At 33.9% G+C, this 26,196-nt stretch overlaps 1 protein-coding gene across 1 annotated transcript; it reads right to left on the bottom strand.

Annotated features, from left to right (window-relative positions):
• Positions 1-15,527: 15,527 nt before the first annotated feature.
• On the bottom strand, positions 15,528-22,177 carry LOC114395004 (putative serine/threonine-protein kinase). The gene is made up of 6 exons (XM_028356692.1): positions 21,614-22,177; positions 20,453-20,556; positions 20,138-20,348; positions 19,565-19,802; positions 17,147-17,297; positions 15,528-16,116 (listed from the first exon to the last, which is right to left on the bottom strand). Exons 1-6 carry the CDS (start codon positions 21,687-21,689, stop codon positions 15,754-15,756), a joined length of 1,143 nt encoding a protein of 380 aa, XP_028212493.1. The 5' UTR covers positions 21,690-22,177; the 3' UTR covers positions 15,528-15,753.
• Positions 22,178-26,196: the final 4,019 nt, after the last annotated feature.

A 26,196-nucleotide genomic window follows, 5' to 3' on the forward strand; every position in this document is an offset into this window, starting at 1 on the left:
AAAGATAATCTTCCAACATAATTAAAATTAATATCCTAATTATTTAACAAAAATTATAATTAAAGGATTATGATTTTTTATTCTTTAATAATCATTTAACATAATAATTTAAAAATTTTCACGCTCTAGGAATATTGCTAGAGATTAAAATCTAAAAGTATTAATCACAAAAAATATAATTATTTTTAAAAAATTATATATATATATATATATATATATATATATATATATATATATATATATATATATATATATATATATCAGGATATATTGTTGGTATATATTGATTTGGCACCCAATCTTAATATTGTGGATAATCATTTCTGTTTGTAAATATTTTTATAAATAGACATAGGATTAAGCCTAGTGACATTAAGGTTACAACCTATAAGGTGGGACGAATGATGAGACACTTTGTGACACGTTGGAATAGCATCTACCGTTTACGCACGAAGTGGGTTGTGTTTTTGTTATACATCTTAGTTTTTCTTCTCATATTCCATTTTACAATTTTTTTTTTAAAAATCAGTATTTTTTTTCTTAATTATGTTTTTAATTTCTTAAATTAGGAGTCTTTTCAAATAAAAATATATACCTTTTAATCTCGTGAATTCAAAAAATACTTTTTTAATTACCAAAATTTGAAAAGCTAAAAAAATAAATTTTTAATTTAAGAGACTAAAAAGTTATATTCCTTGGCTAAAAATATAATTTCTTTTCATTTTTATTTTCATCAAATATGTATGCACTCAGTTAAAAAAGTAGAAACATAAATTTTATTCTCCTATTTTAACTATGAATGTGTGTGTTGGTAAGTAATAAATATTTATTCGTTTGTTAGAAAAATAAGAAGAGATAAAGAAAAATACTAACAATATATTTTGAAGAGAAGTAACTAATAATATATTTTCTAACACATTCTTCTAAACATATTCTAAAATTCATTATAAATCATAAATTTAAATAGGTTTTACTTCTCATTGAATCATAATTAATTTTATATTACCTTTATTTTATTAATATTTATAAGACTTAATTACCTAATTTATTAAAATTAAAAAAAATATTAATTTATTTTATAATAATAATTTTATCCTAAATTTATATCTTTTTTAAAACTATCATTAATCATTAATGTTCTTATCTCTGTTTTAAATATTTATCAATATAATATATTTTTTCTTTTAATTATACATAATTTAGTCTAAAATAATCAATGAAAGAGATATTATAAATTGAATTTTATAAAACGAAACAAATATCACTATTAATTTGGATCTTATAAATAACAATGAAGATATAATTTTTAATAAATTTTAATTAATTATAAAATGTATGTTTAAATGAACCTGTCATGAGAATGTATTACTGTTATCACTTCTGTAAATAACAAAAATTAATTTTCAATTTTGTAAACAATTAATTTAGGGTTTCAATTTTTACCTTTTGTAAATAATCAATTATTTATTAAAAATGTATGATGTTGTTAATTAACTCATGGACCAAGCGAGCTAACTTGTATAAGCTTACATTTAATGAGTTAGGTACTATCAAGTTCTAGCCTACCCATGTGACAGATTAAACGAACCAATTAATCAAGGCTCTTTTACCAAGTTCTACCCATGATTATACGAAAGAATTTCACCTCTCTACTCATGTAGGATCCACTACTACATCATGAAAATTATGTATCGATTTATGAGTTGCGACTGTAAATTCATGATGAATCCACGGAGGGAGTTTTGGGTCCACACTCAAGTAAAACGCGTACTACATCAATTGAGATGTGAAAAAAAAATGATATAAAAAAAGGGGAAAAATGCATTTAAACATCTATTAAAATGAATTTAAATTGGGTGTCAATAAATAAAATAAATTGATGTAATATTAATTAGTATGTGATTTTTATTTGAATTTAGTTTAACACTACTCATGATGAATCCACGGAGGGATTTTTTTTGTCCGCATTCAAATAAAACGCATACTACATTATTTGAGATGTGAAAAAATTAATATAATAGAGTACTATTTTATTTTTCGCAATGAAATGCATTTAAACATCTATCAAAATGAACTTGAATAGGATTCCAAGAAATAAAATAAATTAATATAATATTAATTATACTCATAATTTTAATATATTTGAAAAATACTCTTTTTAATCTTCTTAAAAATAATTTTTATTTAAGATACTATTGTTCCGTATAAAATATTCGGTCAGGACAAGGGGACATTTGACACATCCAAGCTGACCCCTTTGGCCAATGATCATGTATCGCTGAGTACTCCTCATTCGGCCATATATCCACATATTTCATGTAGGATGTCTCGAAACCCCTTGCTTATGATTATCCCGTGTGGTTATCGCCATCATCCATGATTATCACTAATAAAGTCCATAGACCTCAGGCCTAGTAAGATTAGTATAAAAAAGGGTGAATCCCTCAAGTAAGAGCATTGATTCATTCTCAAACACTCTATATACCATTAATAGTTCTAAGTTGAACCCTCACTTAAGCATCAAAGTGTTTTTTACAAGTACCCCCCTTGTCTTGCCGAGTACTCACACACCTAAGGCTTCAGCAAGAAACTACAAGTAGAAGACCCTTCTACACAGTAGAAGACTCTTCGATAGAAGGACAGGTATCTGGTCCATTTGTGACAGGAACGTTTTGGCACCTACCGTGGGATCGAGTAATGTATATCCCAACCCCAAGAATTTATGGCTATAACCATAACTGAAATGAACACAACAACAATGGAGCAACCGGCTAACAATCACAACGAAGACATTCATGTAGGAAATCAGACCAACTTGTCTTTAATAGTTAGAAGACTATGGACTTAGGTCTCTGAGATGCAAAAGCACCATGCCAAGGAAATTGTTGCCCTTCAGCGCGAGAATGCTCACCTTCGGGAGGCACAGGGGTTGCGACAACTTGAGACTAACTTATCGGAAGAAGGGGAGGTTGAATTAACTGCAGTTGGCTTAACTAGGGCCACTAATTTGAGTATTTGTTCGAACATGATTCCCTCGTCCTTCAACACTTTGCAAGACAATTGTCGTATTTCAAGAACCTTTTCGTCCTTAGCATCATGGAGGTGACTCTTCCTTCCAACTGGAAGAATTTAACTATTCAGAAATATGACAACACCACAAACCGAATAAGCACCTAGATGTGTACATTACCTAAGTGAGCATGTACACCATCGATGATGTGGTCCTTTACCATGTATTCCCGACATCACTGAATGGGCATGCCTTTCATTGGTTCGCATAACTACCCCTCAACTCAGTAGACTCGCTCAACACCCTGACTACTTACTTTGGAACGCAGTTTGCCACTAGCCGACCTCACCACCTAACCTTTATGGCCCTCGTCAACACAGGGCAGGAAAAGAAGGAACCATTGCGAACCTTCATGGAATATTTTTGGAAAATGACTTTAAATATCCGAAACTTGGACCCACCGATGGTCATGCACCACTTAATAACGACGTTACGATCGAGACCCTTTGTCAACAACCTCTGTAAGAAATCGACATCTGACCTCGATGAGTTACGAATGAGAGCAGATAAGTATACGCAGATGGAAGAATTGGCCGAATATCGGGACCAATTCGGGTCGATGTCGTGTCTACCAAAAAAAGTAATGACAAACTCAACTTTAGCAAGGTCCATGACGATGGAAGGAGGGATCAGCCGCCGAAAGAGTCACGTTTTACCCAATACATTCCTTTTACCGCTAGCCCGTATCATGGATCAAGCCTTATTTGTCAACATTTTTCCATTCCCAAGAAAGCCAACACCCTCAAAGGTCGATTACTCAAAACGTTATTGGTATAATCGCAATCGTGGTCACTCAACGGAAGAGTGTGGTGCCTTGAAGGACAAGATAGAGGAGCTCATCAAGCTCGCCCACTTAAAGGAGTTCATTCACAAGCCACAGACGTGCCAATCCGAGGGGAGGAATAAGGTCGAGTACAGTCGGGGGAAAGATCAAGAATGGGCAAGACGATTAGAAAGGCAGAAGAGCCAGAGTTTCTCCCTGGAGAAAGAAGAGAGACCCCTCAACCAACTAAGGTGGATCACCAACACCATAATTAGGGGTGGGGCCACTGCCTTCACACGAAAGAAACATCTCCTGCAGGTCCGATCCGTCAACATGATTTCCCGACACCAAGTACCTAACATGCCACCCATAACCTTCACTATAGATTACTTCAAGGCAATTGACCTAGTGTAGGACAACTTAATGGTTATTAGTGTTAAGATAGCCAACTACATCATTAATAAAACCCTGGTAGATCAAGGGAGCTCGGTCGAAATCTTGTTTTGGAAAACTTTCAAATAGATGAATATACTCGAATTGGAGACCCTCCTACACGATGACCTCCTTTTCGGTTTTGTTGGGGAACAGGTAAGGAAGAAGGGCTGCATCTAGTGCTACACCAAGTTCGAGAACGAGGGGCCGCTACAGAAAAGGATGAAGATACGATATGTAATAGTGGACATTTACACATCATGTAACATATTCCTCGCATGTTCCTCACTTAATGCCCTCGGTATGATCGTTCTAACCCTTCACCTCACAAAGAAATTTTTGTCGAACGCCGAAACCATCGTAACCATGCACACCGACCAGAGGACAGCTAGAGAATGTTACATGGCCAACCTTAGGTTATGACCTCATACCAAGAAAGGAACCCTGGAAGCCATCCACTGTGTGGAAACTAGAACTGAGGTCAAAAAGGTAGAAAGACTTGAGCTTGACCCTAGAACTAGTGATGATAATTGAGTGACCTCGGTTGAAGAGACAACCACTTTTCAACTCGGGTCTAGGCAAGGACAAGTCACTTAGTTAGGGAACCAACTACCTAAGGGTGATAGTGGCCATATGCAGCGAGTTATCTAGGAACATATTGACTTGTTCGCGTGGTCCATGGCATGCATGCCCTGTATCGACCCAAGCTTTCATTGTTACAAGTTGGCCATATGTGAAGACGCCAAGGCAGTCGCCCAAAGGAAGAGAAAGATAGGAGAAGAGAGGTATCGAGTAATGCGATAAGAAGTGACCAAGTTGACGGGCGTCGGGTTCATCAAAGAAATTGACTACTCACTTGGTTTTCCAACGTGATCATGGTCAAGAAGCCAAATGGGAAGTGGAGAATGTGCACAGATTACACAAATTTGAATCGAGTGTGCCCCAAGGATACTTACCCACTCTCGAACATTAATCGCTTAGTCAATAGGGTGGTCGAACACATGATGTTGAGTTTTCTGGATGCGTATTCTGATTACAATCAAATAAGGATGGACCCCAAGGATGAGGAGAAACTGACATTCATCACCAAGTTTTGTAACAAAGTCATCCCTTTCGGGCTAAAAAATATTGAAGCCACGTATAAGCACTTAATGGAAAAAGTTTTTCAGGGTCAGCTTGGATGAAACCTGGAAGTTTTTGTGGATGACATGGTGGTCAAGTCCAACGACTTAATTATAATTCAATTATAACTTTTATTAATTTTTCTAACTTAATTATAACTCAATTATCTTTATTATTTTTTCTTAAATTATTTTATAACTTTATCAATATAATATTTAATAATTATTTTTATACAAGATAGTTAAAAAAAAGCTTAACATGTAATATATGAAATTAAAAAAAATAAAAACTTGAGTTTAACTCTTTTATATAATCAAGTGAGAGTGGTATCTTAAAAAGAGTGAGGGTATAGTACACATTTATATATGTCAGTGCACTATTTTTTCTCATAATATAATTAATTTTACTACTTTTTAAAATGAATTTAGTTCAAGATGATTGCACTTTGTACTCTTTCATCACCCATATATCAATCGTTTCACATTCTTGGGCTTAGCAACACACGCTGAGACATCCTCCCATAGTCCCATTACCCTTAAAGTATATATTTCATATTTTCCCAGAGTTAAATGGCCCAACAATGGAATCTCCAATAAACTCCTATGTATCAAGTCAAAAGCGATGATCACAAGCCTCTTCTCATCCCTAGACAAAACCAACCAATGAAGAGCCCATTCAACAACGACCCAGCTCTGTTACACCCTTTACCCCGACATACATATTTATATAATATCATACATAAAAATACAAAATTAATTAAAGAGATTTTATTCAATAAACATAAAATAGTTCATGTGGATAAAAGGTTCACATCCACGTTAATCATCAAATTAAAAAGTTATCAAATAAGAGTATGAAAACATTTTCGACTCAACACAAGACCGCTCAAGTTTACAAAAGAACTCAAGTTAAGTAATATAATAAAATAAAGTAAAGTGACATACTTGGAACATCATGCAATTAAAACAAAAACTCATGCACCAATGTCACATCCTATTAGAGTATTGTGTCCTGATATCCTTCAACACGAGGTTCCTTAAAGCAATCCACCTAGTCATCTGCTCTCATGAACACAAGGTTTGAGACCATCACAGGATTCAAACACAAACAACACACATGGGAGTGAATTATCACATTCCTAAATAGGCAAAGATAAACGAAGACACATATAAATAGTATAAGTATAACAAGCTCAACTTAGCACAATTCGCGTCATTTTACCACTCATTACGTAACATCATTTGTCCCAAGGATTTAATCACAAAATTAAATTTCACACCTTCACATTAATCACGTGTTCAAAATAACACATCTTAAGCACAACACAACATCTCACACTTACACAATTCATTACACACCATAACGTAACAATTCACAATGATCATTACACAGGCATTATGCAACAGATACACTAAGACTCAATCCTATATGCAATGTGAGACCATGCCAATGAAAAACCTCATCGGATGCCTAGGAGTACATGACAAAACAGACCACGTACTGGTAAGTCAAGTCATTTCACTAGGTAAAATCATAGGGAGACTAGCCAGCGTCACACTGTTTTGCGAGAATGCTCCAACTATGTGGGATCGGCACAAGCTTAAAGGAGCACTCAAACTAGGTGTATTTACCCCCAAGGCCTAGACTTCGAAGAGTCCGTCAGGCCCTCTTCCTCCTAATTCAAGTTCAACCTAGAAAATATTTTAGCATGCCGACTATATCTATGAACTATACAAAACACACAACTCCTCAATTGATCTCAAAATAATTTTAACTCGTCGCACCTCAAAGTGATTAAACTCGTTGGATTCCCACAGTGGTTCTCATCACAATACTCATCTTGCATTAACTCGTCGCCTTTAAAGGGTCTTACAATCGTGTGATTTTACAGTTCATAGCTCATAACTCAATGCATACAACATCTCAATACACATGTATCTCACAATTCATCACATATTCAATTTATCACTTACACACAATCTCAATCACAATTTCATGACTCCAATATAATAATTTATCACGCTAATCTAGTAAATCTTGTCCAAAACACAAACGAATTATACAAAACTGCTTCTCACAACAAGGGGAGTAAAACCCCTCAAACAATTTTGCATAATCATATCAAAATCGAAGCAATCAAAATCGTAGGTTCAAAAATACAAAAAAACACGAAAAACATTCAATTGACCCGTCAAACTCAATAATCTCAATTATAATTGTTAAGGAAGAATTACAATACAGTAAACATCCCAAAATAAACTCCAATTTGATCCTTTAAAGATTTCTACACATGTTCATTCTAACCCTGATTGCGATAAACTCATCCCTTACCTCTAAGCGGGCTCACATGTGTAGTTCGACAATGATAGCAGTCTCTCTAGCGGTTTCCTAAGATTATTCAAGCTTTTCCTCTAGTTTCTCTACTAGGATTTTCAAGCGTTAGAGAGAAGGAGAAGTGATTGGAGCCTCCATTTCATAGTCTCTGTGAGAGAGACATTTCTCTTATTATAGACATTATTTCACAGATACCAACGGTGAAGATGTGTGAAAATGAGTTTCAAACCTGGTGTTTAAATTTCACGATAATCCAATGGTTAAATAGTCAAAGATCTTAGTTTTACTAGAATAGTTTTGGATGCATGCGAAAAAAGAGAGCTTTGTGTGAGTGATATTTCTCTCACCATAAACATTATTTTGCAAATCCCAAAGGTGGTGATGTATGAAAATGAACTCTAAACCTGGTGTTCAAATTTCACGATGATCGAATAGTTAATGAGTTCAGGATCATAGTTTTACTATGACATACTTGAATGTATGCGGGAAAAAGATAGAGTTTTGGGAGGGGAGAAGGAAAAACGAGTTTGAGAGGAAGAGAGATCGTAGAGACATATCATGGAATGTAAAAACTGATCTAATATGTTTCTATTTGTAACTAGGGTACTCTCAACCTATTATTAACTTTATTTTTTTTTATTTTATTTTATAAAAAGAAACTCTATTTTACTCCCTATCAAGTGAATAAATAAAACATCCTTTTTATTTTCTAAGAACATATATTTATTTCATTTACCTTAAAACTATTATTTTAATTAATAAAAATATTTCTCCTTATTTATTTAATTACAAAAATCTTATTATTTTCCTAAAATTTTATTTATTTTTAATAATTTTTTTTAATTTATTTTACGAAAAACGATGTGTTACAAGCTCTCTCTGAATTGCCATGATCATCATACAAAACGTTAAAGTATTCTTCATTCTATGATCAAGTTTTGAAGGAGAAACATGTATTTCAAGAGGAAATATAGAAAACAATGAAATGAGAATAAACAAATAGTCATCTGTTGATGGGTTATAACCAAAACCAAATAAAAAATCATTGGTTAAACTTCCAAGTTTTGACGTTTGTGATTCTTATTCATTTATGGGCAACTATTGACGGATTCCATATGATGGTTTCTTTGTTGTCGATGTAGTATTGAAGTATAAACCCTCTCTATGTATGCCCAAGATCCAATATATCATGTTATCAATTTTAATAATTTTTTTATTTTATTATTATATTTATTGTTTTATTAAATTATTAATTTGACAAGTCCTTGATTAAAATTTAGAGGCTTGTTATCATGTTAAAGATTATGATAATGAAAAACAAGTCCTTTATAATTTTAATCTAAATTATTCTTGATCGTAAGATTATTGTGAATAGGACATCAATAATCCGGATAGATCAATATGTATGTGATTATCTTTATTAGATAAAGATCAATAAATCTCATTTTAAATTGCATATATAGATGATGTATATGTGAATATCATCATTGAATTGACTTAATTGAGAAATGGAAGCTTGCTTGAGAAGCTTCTATGGAGGCTGAATCTTTGAGTTTCAATGAGGTCCTTCAACGGTGATTTTCAGCCTTGGAGTTGCAGTGTAAGACAAAGGAGAAGAGGTGAGAGGAGGCGCCATCCACTAGGGAATAAACCATGGAAGAAGAAGTTTCACCACCAAGAGAGTGTCTTGGATAAGAAGCTAAGAGGGGAAGCTTCAATGGAGGAAGATAATGAGAGAGAGAAAAAAAAGTTGTGTGGGAATGAAGGAAAGATAAGGAGAGAAGTTGAACTTTGAAGAATATTACCTTGATATGTCAATAGGAAAAGAGATATAATAGTTTCCTTTGACCTGAAATTATCATAGTAATTAACAAGTTGTTTTTTATATTTTAATTTCGAGCACCTAATGTCTTAGGACACTAGTCAGATGAATTTTGGATATGATTAAATGCTTAGAATTAATGATTAATCAAGAAGGAATCCATCAACTTAGTAATGAGTTTGAACTCTATGATGGAATTAAGACCTTGGCTAGAGCAATTGAATGAAAAAGAAAAGAGTTTCTTAAGTCATTTATTGATTAAATGTGTTAATTTATTAGACCGACAATAATACTATACTATAGAGTTAACCTTGAGTTACAAATGACAGAAGAAAATATTACATTATTCTTCCATTGGTTCTTAAAGGTAAAAAATGTTATTTCATGCTATTAGGATGTTAGAAAGTATTGTTAAACGCCTACCATAATTAGTAAATTGATTATGGTTAATTTACTATTGGTTTAGTATTAAACTTATGAGGGTCACACACAAACGAGTGTTCCAATCTTTGTAAAATGAAATAATTCATTTGATAATTAAATTAGAGGATTTAATTTAATCAAATAAATATTTTAGTGAAATATTATTATATTTTTTGCAAGCACCAAGGATATAATTAATATAAAAAATGGAGTATTATTTTATAAATGGGAAAGTTATTCATAAAATAAAAATAATATTTTATTGCTATCCAGCAGGATCATGTGATTAATTATTGTAATTAGTCATATAATTAATTGTAAATTATCTTTGTCTTATATCAAGAAACTTCTTAAAACAAAAGATACGAAATAATTTTTATTTTTATAAAGATAAAGAGATATGAAATTATTTTAAATAAAATCTTTCGTTTTTTCTGTTAAAAAAGACCGAAATCCATATCTCTTTAACATTATAAATAGAAACATCTACATGAGGCAAGACACAAACTAGAAAAGTTCAAACCTAGTTTTACTTGAAAAGTAGAAAGAGGATTTGCTCATTAGAGTTTTACTCATCAAAGAATGATTGATAATATGGAATGGTCTCGGTGTGGATATATACATGTAGAGTCTTCACACTATAGAAGAAAAACTTTATTACTTCAAGAACGCACGTTCGGATACACAAATTTATTTTTCTCTATTTATTACTTTTGTATATTTTCTTAATGCAAAATAAATCATAATTTTTCATTGTAAGTGTTGAGAACACTTCTATGTAACTATCACCCTCTACATGAACCCAGGATCTTGAGCTGAAAGTGAAGTTCATTGTACAGGTTCTTCCTGTTTAGCCAACAGATACAAAATGCAACGTAAGAGCTTCTCCAGCATTTTACGTTGCTTCTCCAGCATTTTACGTTGCTTCTCCTTAACTAGGGTTGCTTCATTTGTTCTCTGTATTTTCCTACTTCACCTATCATAAACATTGAATGGGAAGTACTACTATTTGGCAGTGTAATCATTGGACTTGGGCTCCCATCCAATTTAGACAATTTTGTTTACAAATGACAATTTTAACTGCCACTATATTTTCTATTATTTTTTAAGAAAAAAAACTTTCATCCAAAAGTGCATAGTCCCAATTTCCAAACACAAACCCCAATCCCCAAAATGTAAACACCTACCAAATCTCTTTTTTCTTCCAAATCATGAAATAGTAAGACACCACGAGAGGGAGTATGAAAGCTTGAGAACAAGAAAGAAGAAAGCGATGCCAGGTCGAGAGAGAGTTAAGCGCACGCGATAGAGCAGGGAGGATGAAGGATTTTATTCTGATAGTGGTTTCGGCGAGATGGTGATTGAAGGAGAAGGAGGCCACATGTGCAATTGTATTTATTAGCGTCTTCAAAGACTCTTCCTGAAAATGGTCAAGTGAGCAAGTTCAAGAAGATGAACGACATTAACGAGGGTGGAATTAGAGCTAGATGTTGTGTAATACTAATATAACTGGAAATCCCACTTTGATCAGGATAGAGTTAGGGAAAAAAGTAGTTGAAACAAAGAATGAAAAGTGGTATTTGGTTTTCTACTAGTATGAGATTGCTCTTCATCCTGTCCATATATGTTGTCGTCACTTCTTGGCCAAGAAAGTATGGGAGAAACAAATCTAAGGACAACAAAGAAAGTAATTTTGAATTCCATTCATTTAATTGAGAAATGAAAAGCTCTAATAGAAAACATTTGTCACGTATCATAATTGTGGCCAGATCGAACCCGTCGAGTTTGATTTCTTCAACATAGCTTGCATGAACCGTTGTGTTGTGCTCCAACATGACACACATAAAAGTTTCTAGAATTTCTGTTGCATTTTGATTTGTTCGAATAAGAAGGAAGATCATGCAACGCCACTTAAGCCCTTCCATTTGAAGTAGTTCCCTTCTTCCCTTGTATCGAGACTCGATGGACACCTTCCTTGGCTTGAATAATTCTTCGTTTGATCTCCAAAGCTCCTTCAAAACAAGGAGAATGTTGTACTGTTGACAATATTGTTGCCTTACAGAACCCATTAGTGCTTTTGTTGTTTCCCTCTATCTCTTCAACTCAGCGTCTTCGTCCATGGCCTGCAATCTACATACAAAACCAAAACCAAAAATAATGAACGAATGGCTAGTTGACTAGAGCTGGAAAAGAAGAAATAATAAACATCCACCACATGGTTATGGAAAGAAATTAATTAAATCAAAGAATTACTGCATTCGCCTTGTTAAAACCACATGAGGTCACTTTTTTTTTACCCGTATGAATTGAAGACAGATAACAAGAGATTCATAATAAGTTAATGACTTACGCACCTGTTCAACCAACTGAGCTAAACCTTTGTAGAGTGTTGTTATATTTTGTGTCTGGAAGAACATAAATGATTGTTGTACCGTATGGCTCGTGAAACTCAGCGCGTACTCGACTCGTCGGGCCCCACATGCTTGGGTTGTGGCAATCCCCAACTGTCACCTACGGACTTGGCCATGATGAGTAGAAGAGTAGTTTACCAATGTGGCTCTAAGCATTGCGCAACTCCTTTAACATTGGATATATATATGTAGACCCAGAGGAGAGATCCCTATGTATGTTTTACTCATCCCACACAGAGGCACAAAAACACCTCAGAGCACCACTAACTTACTCGTTAGAGTCTCTTTTGCAGGTACCTCCCCTCACTTCAACCCTGGAGATCGGAGATCACACTAGGAAAAGGAGGACTAGGCAGCTCGGTCAGAACTCAATAGGAACATTTGGCACCCACCGTGGGGCTGAGGAAAAATTTTCCTTCGATTGCAAAATGGTACCAACAAGGAGAGGCAATCACAGTTCATCTGCGTGCTCCACACAAGCCAAGACATCAACAATATGGGAAATTCGAGAACAAATGGAATAATTACGAAAAAAATGGAGGCCGATTTGGAGGTCTCGAGGCAACAACATGAGGCGAACATGCGACGATTAATAGAAGAAAATGCGAATCTCAGAGTCCGACTTACAATCCAGCACCCACCTCCGTTGCCCCTACCACCACCATCTCCACCTCGCTCCCCATACCCACCCACCCTTGTCGAGACATATACTCAGGAAAGTCACACTTAACTCTCCTCTTATAACCACCACGAGCAACCTCTAATCTACTCTCGACTCAGATCACTCAACATCCACCATGATGTAGTTCACTGACACCCTTTCGTAGATGGCATCATGGATACACCCCTACCCATAACCTGGGAACCCCTCAACATTGAAAGATACATTGGTACCTCTGATCCTAATGAACACTTAGATGCATTCACCACACAAGTCAATTTGTACTACTTAATGACGACGTCGTGATGTGCAAGGTTTTTCCCATCTCCCTCAAAGGGCCGACACTGACGTGGTACAAGTGTGATCCCCACGATCCATTGACTCCTTCTTCACCTTAGCCCAACGCTTCGGAGTGCAATATAAACCAACCACCCTCACCACACCACATCCATCGCTCTAGTCAACCTCTGCCCAGCTAATGACGAGTCATTGCGGTTTTTTTTTTTGGAGAGGTACGCCACCATCTCCATTAGAATTAGAGGCCTTGACCATGGTGTTGTGCTACATTCTATGATCACAACGCTCAAGCCATGGATTTTTGCCAACAACCTCTATCGGAAGCAACCCAAAGATCTGGATGAACTTCAAGCACGAGCAACGAGATACATCCAAATGGAGGAGCTATCCGCCTTTCGTAACCAAGTATGTTCGGCGAAGCAGAAAAAAGATGACCACACAAGTGTGAACCATGTCAATAAACCTTGATATTATTTTTTTTATATCAATAATGGTATTGAAAAAAAATCATTTTATAAAAAATTCTTATCATGTCTAACAAGATTTAAACGACAAAGCGTAATTGCCAATCTTGGAATTTAGGCTCCACTATTCACACAATGGTGTGGTTCCTCTGTATATCTAAATAAAAACATGATGAGCTATATAGCGTTCTTACATTATGGAGAAAAAGCTAGTCTATGAGTTCAATTTTTAAACCACCTTTCTTTATTAGGAGATACGTAAGCTGTCTATTATGGACCTTTGTTGTTGACTTAAAAACAATATTTACACAGTCAACTCTATTATTGAGGGTATTACAAGGGATATAGACGATACACTTTTGGATTTGTTGGCCCTTAGAAGTTCAGCCTAGGTTTGTTGTAGCTAACTATGTCCTAATTGGAGTAGTACGTCACTTTAACATATGAAATATGGTTAACAAAAATGATGTATGGACACCAAAATTGTAAATTTATAGGTAATATGATGTGAAGAGACGAAAATAGAGAGAAATTTGAGTAATAAATAGAGTGTTTGTACTGTCACATGTGTTCAAATATCATTATTGTAAGGTTAAAATTAAGGACCGATGCTATGAAACTAAAAAAAGAAGAATCATGTAACAAAAAAATTGGGAGATCTACAAAGGAATATAGAAAGAAGAATAGATTTCCTAAACTCTTTCCTGTTATTCCAAAACTTTAACAAAAGAACCCAAGTTTTGTTATGGAAAACAAACGCATAAGAGCTTACCACAAGCTGCATCATAATGGCCATTATGAACTCCATAAAAAGTCAGCACCCTCTTTAATCATGGTCAAACTAACAACTAACCATCTCAAGCCTACACACTTCTTTGTACACAATGTTAGGTACTTCTACTGCTATAGTCTGTTGCATTTAAAGCCTATACCAACTCATCCCTAGACTAGGTATTTTCTAAACCTTGAACAGCATGACGTAGGAAAGCAATGAGACTAATAAAGCAATAAGACTACTAAAGATGGCACACGTAGGATTCAAATTTTGGTGAATGAAAAACAAGTTTGTGTAATTAATTTGTGATTGCAAAATGTCTAAGAAACTTAATAGATAATTCTAGTAGAAAGTTAAAATGAGTGGTAATGTCCATTCTACTCTATTCTATTTTAATCTATTCCATTCCATATCTTCCCATCAATTCAAACATAGCCTAAAAGGGAAGAGGGAATAAAAAGGCTACAAATAAGAGAATGTTGGAGTGAGAGGATATACAAGCATTTAGGAAGTAATAGTAGCTCCTACTGAGCAAAAAGAGACTAAAACCCTCTATATATGCTCACCTATGTAAAAAAGAAGAGTATAGAATATATAAAAATATCTCATCCTATCTTTGATAGGCTTTTAAGATTAGTTTATCTATTTTTTTTTCATCATCTCCTTAGATTTAAAAAACAGGTTAGACTCATAATAAGCTTAACCTACTTCAGCCTATTTCCATATTTCCATCCCTAATTCATACCAGATAACCCAATTAAAAGTAGTAGAGAAAAACATATAACAAAATTTCAAAAGAAACTACTATAATGTATGTTAGAACAATTTTACTGAACATTTTAATGCTTATTAAACTCCAGGTTGTCTATTAATCACTATAACTTGACCACATTCAATCAAATGACTTGTTAGACAGGTTGAAAGTAGAACAGAGGAGCGCACAACACAAGAAATAAGATCATCATCACACCTTTAGGCTAACAGCAGAAACATAATTAGCAAAGTGAAAATATGTATATGCACACACATATGTACATGCTAATGAAATAAGGCCTTTCTTCCCAGGATCTTATATTTCCCTTTGGAAACACATTGATCTTATTCCTAATTACTACAATGACAAGTATGACCACATCCTACTAATATATACCCTAACACCACATACACATGTAACCATCATCATCTTGGAAGCATCTCTGTCACAATATCTGTACCACTAAAGTGAGTTGAATTTGCTTCATGCGGATTTTCGGTTCTTTTGTACTTGATTGCTTGAGAAGATGATGTCTCATTCAAAGAACCACACTTCTTTCCAGTGCTGTGCCATCTGTAAATTCCAGGCTCAGTCAATGCCTTCTCATTGAGATGAACTTCCTTGGAAAGCATTTCCAATACTTGCTTCATGCTTGGTCTATGTTGAGCTGCTGATTGGGTGCAAAATAGAGCCACTATAAGGAACCGGTACACCACACTCTCATCATATTCACTTAGTTCTGAATCAACAAGGTCCAGAAGCCTATTTTCTCCTTTCAGCTTCCAAGCCTGCACGCATGAATGATGAGTTAGGAGAAACAATATACTGCTGCTCTTTTTTTTTTTATGATCAACAAAAATATAAAAGGATGCATTAAATTTTGTTTTTTGTTTTTTGTTTTTTTTTTTTGTGTGCTTTGTGCTTTTCAATTCAATCCCTTGAAGAGATTAGATTGAATGATTTTTAGTCAAGGAGAGAGGGAGGGAGACCAAGAACTGAAGAAAGATAGGAAGTTATTAAAGAGGGAGCTCATGGTAATTGGTAACTAATATCTTTGAAAATCTGGTCATTAATTGAGCTGAATGATGTTGTGTGATCCATGTAACTAATCTCACCTAGTGGGGAAAGGCTTTTGTAGTTTTTGTTGTTGTTGTTGTATTGTTTTGTTTTGTTGTGTTGTGCGTTTTGTTTTTTGGCCACTATGTCCACTATTCGGAAACACACCATTGTCTAAACATAGTAGCAGCTCATGGCTGCTCCACACTGCTATAGTGCTCTATTGATAACTATGCTGTTAGGCTGAAAATTCTATCTTGTGTTCTAGATTGTAGGTTAGTAAGTAGCCAATGAGCTGAGTGTGTGAACTGCTATATCGTAACTAGCCAGAAGAGGCCAAAACTCAGAATACTTGCTAATGAGTAGTGAGTTGCGAGAATCTCACCTCTTATGCGGGACTGAATGCAAGTTCCACCCTGGGCCAAACCAGTATAAAACCAGCTGTGCAAGCTCCTTCGCTTTCTATCCTCTTTATTTTAATTGATATGCTAAGCTTTGGATTTTCTGGGTTTTTCAGTTACCTGTCTACTAAAAGTTTTATCAGCACTCTATACTCTGTCAAGTTTCAATTTGAAGTTTCTGTTCAAGAAAACATTTTGAAGGGCTAGATTAAACCCCCTCCTCAAGCATCCTACATGTATTTATGACTTTATTTATCTTTGTGTGTTCCTATGTCTCTTGCAATTAAAGAAGCTAAGAGAAGATCCTAGCATGTATTGTATCAAATCAATATTAAACATACTCAAGAATTAAGAAATATACCCATTCCACCAAAACCAAATAATCCTCTTCAAATGCAGCTATGCTACTACTTTTCCCACTGATTATTTCAAGCATGAGAATCCCAAAACTGTACACATCTGCCTTCTTTGTAAGTTGTCCCAGAAGTGCATATTCTGGTGCAAGATATCCCCTGCAACAGAAGAGGTAAACTGGGCTTATAAATTATGTCCAAGTCTCATACAAAGAATTATCAATGTACCTATACTGATAAGATGTGAGATAAGGATCTTATGTCTTTGGTCTGCACTAGTCCACTCTCCACATTACAAAGATGCTAATTTAACCCAAAAAACATAGGAGATTACAAGCAATTACTTCTAGTTTTCTTTTTGACAGCACAGTTTAGTTTTAGTCTAAAACTTCTTTCCCCTCTCCGTTCTTTTGATATCCTACCTTTGATCAAACATTACATCTTAGCAGCACACATTATTATTGCTAAAAAAATTATAGAAATTACTTGACTTTTTCTTTAATGTTTCAAAATTTAAATGTATTAATGTAACAATTAAATATTTACTAACAATAAAAAATAGAGATACTAGCAGAGCATGTCAAGATGATTAAACTACTATAAGCTCAAGTGGTTTGAAGCATATTACTATGTTAGGCAAGACTAAAGTCTAAAGTGATTTAATTCTGGCACATGAACGCGAAACAGAAGCGCTTAATTGATAGGACACTGATTGATAAACTAATAAAATATAATTCTGAATACACAAATCACATACAATACAGTAATAGAATTCTTGTCCCAAACAAAAGTCACCTATAGAGAATATTCTGTTTTCAGAAACTGCAAATAATAATATACTTATTTTCACACTACACCCTTCTACACACATATTTAATAGTATAACTGCTCCTAACATTCTACCCAAAACTGTCAACATGACAGTTATTATTCACACATACTATGAAAATACACAATACACAATTACTTATAACTCCTCTACCCACAACTGCCAACGCGACAATTTTTATCTTCATCATTGAAATTCATTTTGACAATAACTGTCTTAAATGCTTCTAACACTCGGTTCCCATCATTACCTCCTGCTGAAAAAATCAGCCCTGTCCTCAAAGTATGACTGGTTTTATTTGATGCAGTCACAGATAGGAACTCCCATTCCTGCAAACTTGTGCCACCCTTTGGAAACCTTGTAGAACATCCCTGGCACCAAGTTTTGGACTACCATGAATTCTGTCCAACTGAAGGACACCATTTTTGCTTCTAAATTTCATGCTAATTGCATGACTTCCAATGAGTCTTCAGTTTAAAGGTGTCAATTCTGTGTTTTCCTCGGGTAGTTTTCTTGCTTGAAAAGACGGAAATTCAAAGGCTTCTATGTACTCCTCTACACTTCCTATTTGCTTTAATTCAAACCAAATCTTCACATGGATTTTCAACTTTTCTTCCATCAAACCGGGGCTCTTTTAAATATTGCCCAAGTAATAGGGGCTTCAGTTTCTCTCAGTAGATTGAACCATTGTATGGTTGGGCCCTCCATACTCAACTTGGCCAAGTTAATGTTGACATTGTCACTTCTATTCTGCAGAACTGCCATCTCTTTGAAACTCTTGAATTCTTTCTCTGTCCATTTATCCAATACCTTCTTCATTTCATTTAGAAGACTCTGTCAACTTGTCTTCCAACCTTTCTATCTTGTCCTCCATGCACCCCAAACTGTCATCCACACTTGACAGAACTCTGCTCAGAATTCTGGCTTTCATGGAGTTTCTCTTCCAATAGATCCATCCTTTCCCTCACCTAGTCATGGTCGATTGATATAACTCCAATTTATAAACTAATAAAATATAATTCTAAACACAGAAATGACATACAATACAATTGCCCTCCAAGAGACAAAAGTCTCCTATAAAGAATATTCCCTGATCACAAACTGCCAAATAAGTTATTTTCACACTACACCCTACTACACATAAATTTAATAATATAACTGCTCCTAACTTTCCACCAAAAATTGGTAACATGACAGTTACCATTACACATACTCAGATGATACACCATTGCTTCTAACTCTTCTACCCATAAACTGTCAACATGACTGTTATTATCTTCATCATTGAAATCCATCTTTAGACAATAACTGTCATAACTACTAACTCTCGGTTCAAATTGTTAATCAAGCAGTTCATTGGTATAAATGTTGTCTACAAAGATTCATAAGAAACTACAAAAGTTAAGAACACTGATAGTTTGTTCCTTCAAAAATATATGTATTTGATAATTTGTTCCTTTGAGATGAATCATGGAGTTTAAATGAGTATTTGAAAAAGTTACAGAAAAACTAGACTAACTTTCAAGCAATGATCAAAAGGAAAGATTCTGGCACCAGTTAGACAAATAGAAATATTAATAGATACATTTGTGCTTACACAGTTCCTGCAACTCGAGTACTAACATGGGTGACATTGTCAGGAAAAAGTTTTGCGAGACCAAAGTCCCCAATTTTCGGATTAAAGCTCCCATCCAGCAATATGTTGCTGGCCTTGATATCCCTGTGAACAATGTTTGGTTGAGCCTCTTCATGAAGAAAACTTAGACCAGAAGCCGTGCCACGACAAATAGCAGCCCTCTTTGGCCAATCCAGAGCAACATATTTACCTTTTGAACCTGTAAAATATTCTCACAGCATTAGAATAAACCAATGCATAAATAACCCTTCAATTCATTGATTTACACAGTAGCATATGCATATCAAACCCTTGACTCCCACAACCCAACCAAACAGAGGAGTCACACTAAAAATCTCCAAAACTCTGTGCTCCCTCCCCAAAATCTTTAGTGTATGGCACGCTCCAATATTTAAGAGCAACCCAGATCAATGAAACTGGCAAAGTGAGTCTTATATAAAGATAAACTGGTTTCAGAAAATGGAAAAGTTGAACAGCCAACTACTTAGATAACACTCAAATTCTAATACATATTTAAATTGTTCTGGTATTTACCAAGCAAAGAGCTTGCAAGGCTATTGTTCTCCAAAAATTCATAAACCAATATTCGGTGACCACCCTCAACACAGCAGCCAATCAGTTCCACAAGATTTGGATGTCGTATATTTGATATCATATCAATTTCTGTCATAAATTCATGGGTTCCCTGTTTAGACTCTACAGAAAGAGACTTGATAGCAGCCTGAGTACCATCCCTTAAAACTCCCTGCAAAGATTAATGACAATCAGAAAATAAATGTACTGAAATCCATCTACAGATTGTAACCATAAAAAAAAGGAAAAAAAAAAACTGATGATCATGACTCTCACCTTGTAGACAACTCCATAACCTCCTCCACCGATTTTACTTGAAGGATGAAAATCTCGAGTTGCTGATCTCAATGAGTTATAGCTAAACTTTTTAGTTGCAACCACTGTCAGGAAAACATATAAAGCTTACATAAATAAATCACAGGATGCAAAATTTCATAAAAAGACAATACAAAAAAGAGAGTCAAGAAAGCAATTTTAGGAAGATAATGTCCAAGTGAAGATGTCTCAGTAGATCTAGACAAGTTTCAACTGAAACAGAGATTCATGCATATTTTGCTTATATGATTTGCAATAATTTCCACCATACGGGAGGGATTCAATATAAGTACATAACCAAAAAATAATGTAACCAAACAATGGCCAACCACCCTTGCCAGCCATCTTCAGTAGTAAAATTTCAATATTAATCATTTAAAATAGGATATCAGGATTTAAATGCATCCCATTAAGTTGGGACTTGGGAGTAGTAAGGTGGTTCAAGAGAGATAAATGATAATTCAACCGGTTGACCTCAGGTTTGACCCGCAATTAACTATTTCCAGCAACAGATAAATGATAAACTTCAAATCTATCTATTAAGTGTAACCATGACTGCCCTTTTGACCATATGAGTGTGAGAATTAAAAACAAAAGAACTGTACCTATAATTATGCTACCATAAGAAGCAATATTAAAATAATTTAAAACCTCATTAACCAGGATTAAGCTTTTTTTCTTTCCAGGGGAAATCAATCAAATTATCCAAGTTAGTACATCAAAATCAATTTTGATTTTTGACAGCCTAAAGTTAGTTGCCAGCAACATCCAATCCTCCATTCCAGCCACAGTTCACTGAAGAACCTACAACAATTTTATACAAAATTGTCTGTATGTTCCCACCTGTGGGATTTAATAAACAGAACAAAAAAATTCCAGAAAATGCAGTCTATTCATTAAGCAATCATCCCTTTATTTCCACCAATAATTAGGCAATTCCAACCTTTGTAACAACACTTATCTAGCTAGCATTTCAGAAGGAAAAATATAGGAAGGTACAATAGAGAAAGAAGGATGAACTAACAGGAATAAATCATGACAATCACAAATTCAACAACCTATTCAATTAGACACAAACAATTGGTCCATGATGCAATTTAAAGCCATGTTCTTTTTTAATACCTTGTTCATGAGGCTGCTCTTCAGGATCATCCCTCCTTCCACACCAATTCAAAGCACCAAACCAATTGCAAAACATGACTATGGCCCCAGCTCCAGTCTCCTACACCCCCATTAAACCTTGTAACAACATTTGTCCCTCAAATTTATCACATGCACCAACTACCAACCAGGATGAAAACAAGACACCCAATCCAACTACCTTGGAAAAGAATGAAGCAAGTTGGAAACTTGAATACACTGCAGGGGTAAAAGAATTCACAGCATGGTTTGAAATTTGAATCACTGTTATAACCAAAATCCTAGCCTGAGTTTTCAACCTGATGGGGGTTTAAAAACGTTGAAAAACTGTGGTTTTAACTCTTATACAGAGAAAAGTAACCAAAGCTTCGATAGTTTATGTGAGGTAGCTGTGTTGCAGGGTTGGCAGGAACGTGTGAATCCATAAATGGTTAGGAAATGGAAAGATGAAACGACGGGTCAAGAAAGCTATCAACAGAAAGGAAAGACAGCAAAGATCTAACAAAGTCGGGGTTAAACTATGAAAGGGACAAGTATCTGCCCTTTGTTTTGTTTTGTTTTTTTTACTTTTATTTTCTCTGTTCCCTACTTATCTTTGCTTGACAAAATAAATAATAATAGATTATAATTTATATTTATAATAATATAAGACAGGAGAGTGATGCTGTGAAGAGATAGCCCGCCACAATGAATCAAAAAAAGACTAAGACAAGCGAGACAGGAAAACGACTGTGGTTCAGAAAGAAAGAAAAAAGACAAGAAAATTGGAGAGAAAACAAAAAGCAACTTTTTCTTACTTTCCTACTTTCCTTCATAATGGGGCAGGGGAATTGCTATTCTCATCATGTTTTTTTTGCTATTTCACCTCAGCTTTTTTTTTAAAATGTAAAGAGACAATTTCACCCTTCCACATTTCTCTACACCCCTTTCCTTTTCCTTCTCCCACCACCTTTTAGCACTATTGCATGACACCCCACCCCCTTTCTCCCTCACCCTATTCAGCAACTAACATCCCTACTTTCATAAGGATTCAACAACTTGATCTTCGTTTGTGTACATCCATGGATCAAAATGCATTTTTTTTTCAAACTTGGATCCAATGAAATCTTGATTCTGTTTTGTTGGGGGACAAAACAAAATCATGATTTCGTTGTCTCAACTCAGACATACAATATAATTTTGATTCCATTGTGTGTGTTTTTTTAAAATTGTATAATTTATTTATGAACATTGAATTCATTGTTCCCTTTTAATTGATTGTAGAATTACGTAATGAAATTACAATGCCAAGTGGTTGGGAAAATACAATTGAAGCAAGTGAGGATGTTTTTGAAGATCCAATACAAGTAGATGATGATGGTTTGAAAAATTCAATAGAAGCAAGTGATAATGGTTTGGATATTTTTCCCCAACCAAATTATCTTGATTACTCTAAATATTTCGTCACTACCGAGATATATTGGATAATTATTGATTGAATTTATAAGTCATGTAATTTTACTATGTGTGTGTTCTTTTACTAAAAAAAATATTCATTTTAAGTATTTGATGAACATGATGAGTTGCTGAAGAGGGATCGAGAAATTGGAATGAAACTTGGATTTGTTGTTTGATAGAAAGGTTAGAAATTAGAAGGAAGACCTTTGGGTTATTGGCATGTGAAAAGACAGGAAAGTATATACAATATAAAGATAAGCTAACCCATAAGTCTGTTGGAACCTAAAAATATAGGTGCCCCTTTAAATAAAAATGGAGGTTTGCGAAAGACTTTGAATGGAAACTATTTTGTAGTATGTTGTTTTCATAACTATGAAGTGTCTAAACATTGTTGGGCCATGCATATATTTATCGCTTAAGTAATGAAGAAAAAACTTTGCTAGATCAAATGACCAAAAACATGATCATGCCTAGTCAAGTTTTGTTGACAATCAAAAGTCAAGATGAGACAAACTTAAGCACCATCAATTCATATACAACAATTCAATTCAATACCATTTCCCTATATCAATACTTAGTATATATTATTAGAGACTCTTTGCATATTTTTTCTGTTGATATGTATATGGAGCACACTTTCTATTTTAAAATAATGTTACTATCCTATTACACAACAAAACAAAATTTTGTTTCCTTTTTGTTATGTTGTTAACAAAAAAGTATTTTTGCAATATAATGTGATGAAAATTAGAAATGCAACGAAAAAAAATATAATTTAGTTGTATAAAATATACAATAGAAATATTTTATACAACATAATCGTAATTATGTCAAAAGGGTATTTAGGAAACAACAAATTTCTTAAAAGACATGGGAGTGGAATACCAACTAAAAGGGTGTGAAAAGCAACTCTCTAAGGTAGAGATAGTTGAAACTCAATAACTTGGTCCAAACAAGTCACACAAAGGGCTTCTAGAATAGTAGGACCAAAAAAGGAGAATTTCTTCCTGTACCCAACATAACTTCTTCTACATCCAACAAGTGTAGTAAGAAGACCAAAATATCCTTTAGTTAAAAATCAAATATACCATCCCTCCCCACACCAATCATCGAAGCCATTGACGCCTCCTTCCCCTCCCTGTTGCGTCGCGACTTCATTCCTCCCCTCCATTGTAATCAACCTACATTCTTTCATTCCATCGCGCGTCCCTATCGCGAGTACCCCATTCCATACATCTTCGTTTTATACTGCATTAAATCATACGGATTGCCAATCTGTATTTTTCTTAATTTTATATATTTTTTATATTTAATAAATTATTTATTTAATAAATTTTTTTATTTAAAATTTAATGTATAAATTTTATTGTTATTTAATTATTTTATAAATAACTATTGTTATTAATTTTATATAATTATTTAATTAAATAAATTATTTTGTTTATTTTAATTTAATAAATTTGTTTATTTAAAAATCAATGTATAGATTTTTTGTTATTTATTATTTTATAAATAACTATTTAAATACTTTTATATATTAACATAGTAATTTTTAAAATATTTAAATAAAAAATATTGAAAATACTTATAATGTATATATTTTAAAAATTAGTTAAACTAAAATATGTAATATTATATAAGAAAAATGTTTTTATTAATATATATGTATGTTAGACAAGTGACCTCAGTATCTTAAGAAGGAGGGTTGAATTAAGATACCAAATTATTCCCAATTAAAATTTAACTCTCTTTTTAATTAATAATGAAACCCTAATTATGAATTATTTCAAGAACAATTCAAAATAAACTTCTTTAAAGCGAAATATAAACTGCAATAAAATAAAAGACGTTTAAGGGAAGAGAGAATGCAAACTCAGTTTTTATATTGGTTCGGCCATGCCCTATGCCTACGTCCAGTCCCCAAGCAATCCGCTTGAGATTTCCACTATCTTGTAAAATCCTTTTACAAAATTCTAAACCATACAGAGACAACCCTTCCCTTGTGTTCAGATAACCTTACAACTTAAGAGACCTTCGGTCTCTTAATAAGATTTCTTTGAATAATAAGAAGAAGAATTTTCTCTCTTTAAGAGAAGGATGTTACAATGAAAGATCACTCAAGATTCCTTATTGAATTTGCAAGTGTTTTGACCAAGGAATATTTTGAGAGTTATAAAACAATTTGGTACTGAGAGGATAAGACAATTTGTTCAAAAAAACTCTAAGGAATTTCGTGTCCCAAGTCACCTATTTATAGGCCTTTGATGGTCATTCAAATTTTTTTTGAATAGTTGTGAGTCTTGGGAGTTATTTTCGAAAATTCCTTACTGGTAATCGATTACACAGATTTTGAAGAGTTGTGACTCTTCAGATTTGAAATTTGAATTTTCATGTCTGGTAATCGATTACACACAAGTTGTAATCGATTACACACAAGTTGTAATCGATTACAACCTTTAAAATATAAATTCAAATTCAAATTTCTAAAGGCTGTTATAAAACGTTTAAAACTTCTGGTAATCGATTACAAGCCTTGTGTAATTGATTACAGGCTTTAAATTTTAAATTCAAAATTTGCAAATTTGTTTCAGAAATGAATTTGGCCATTGGTAATTGATTACAACCTCTGGTAATCGATTATCAAAGAGTAAATATCATATTTATGAAATCTCAAAAACTTTTGGAAAATATCCTTTGGCCAAACCTGTGTATCATCAATTAAGAAACTCTTCCTTAGATTCTAGGAACTAAGTTCATCAATTATCTTGAAGTTCTGGATTCTTGACTTGGATCAAACGTGAAAAGCGCTTATCTTTGGCATCATCAAAACTTCATATCATATTTGCTTATACAATCTTCCCTTTTTTTATGATGACAATAATCTGAAATCAAGATAAATGATATACAATTGATAATGCGTGCTCACAAACCTTACTCCCCCTCAAGATTGGAATTTATGCCTAAGCTTATGATAAATTCTATTCTCCCCCTGTTCTCTCCCCCTTTGGCAACATCAAAAAGCCAAAAACGTCTAAAGAAAAGAACTAAGGCAACAACAAAGACCATAGCACAATCCATCCATAAACTAAACCAAACCATAAAATAAACCAAACTAGGCTTAAGTTATC

This window comes from Glycine soja, chromosome 18 (genome assembly GCF_004193775.1).
Source record: "Glycine soja cultivar W05 chromosome 18, ASM419377v2, whole genome shotgun sequence".
NCBI lineage: Eukaryota > Viridiplantae > Streptophyta > Magnoliopsida > Fabales > Fabaceae > Glycine > Glycine soja.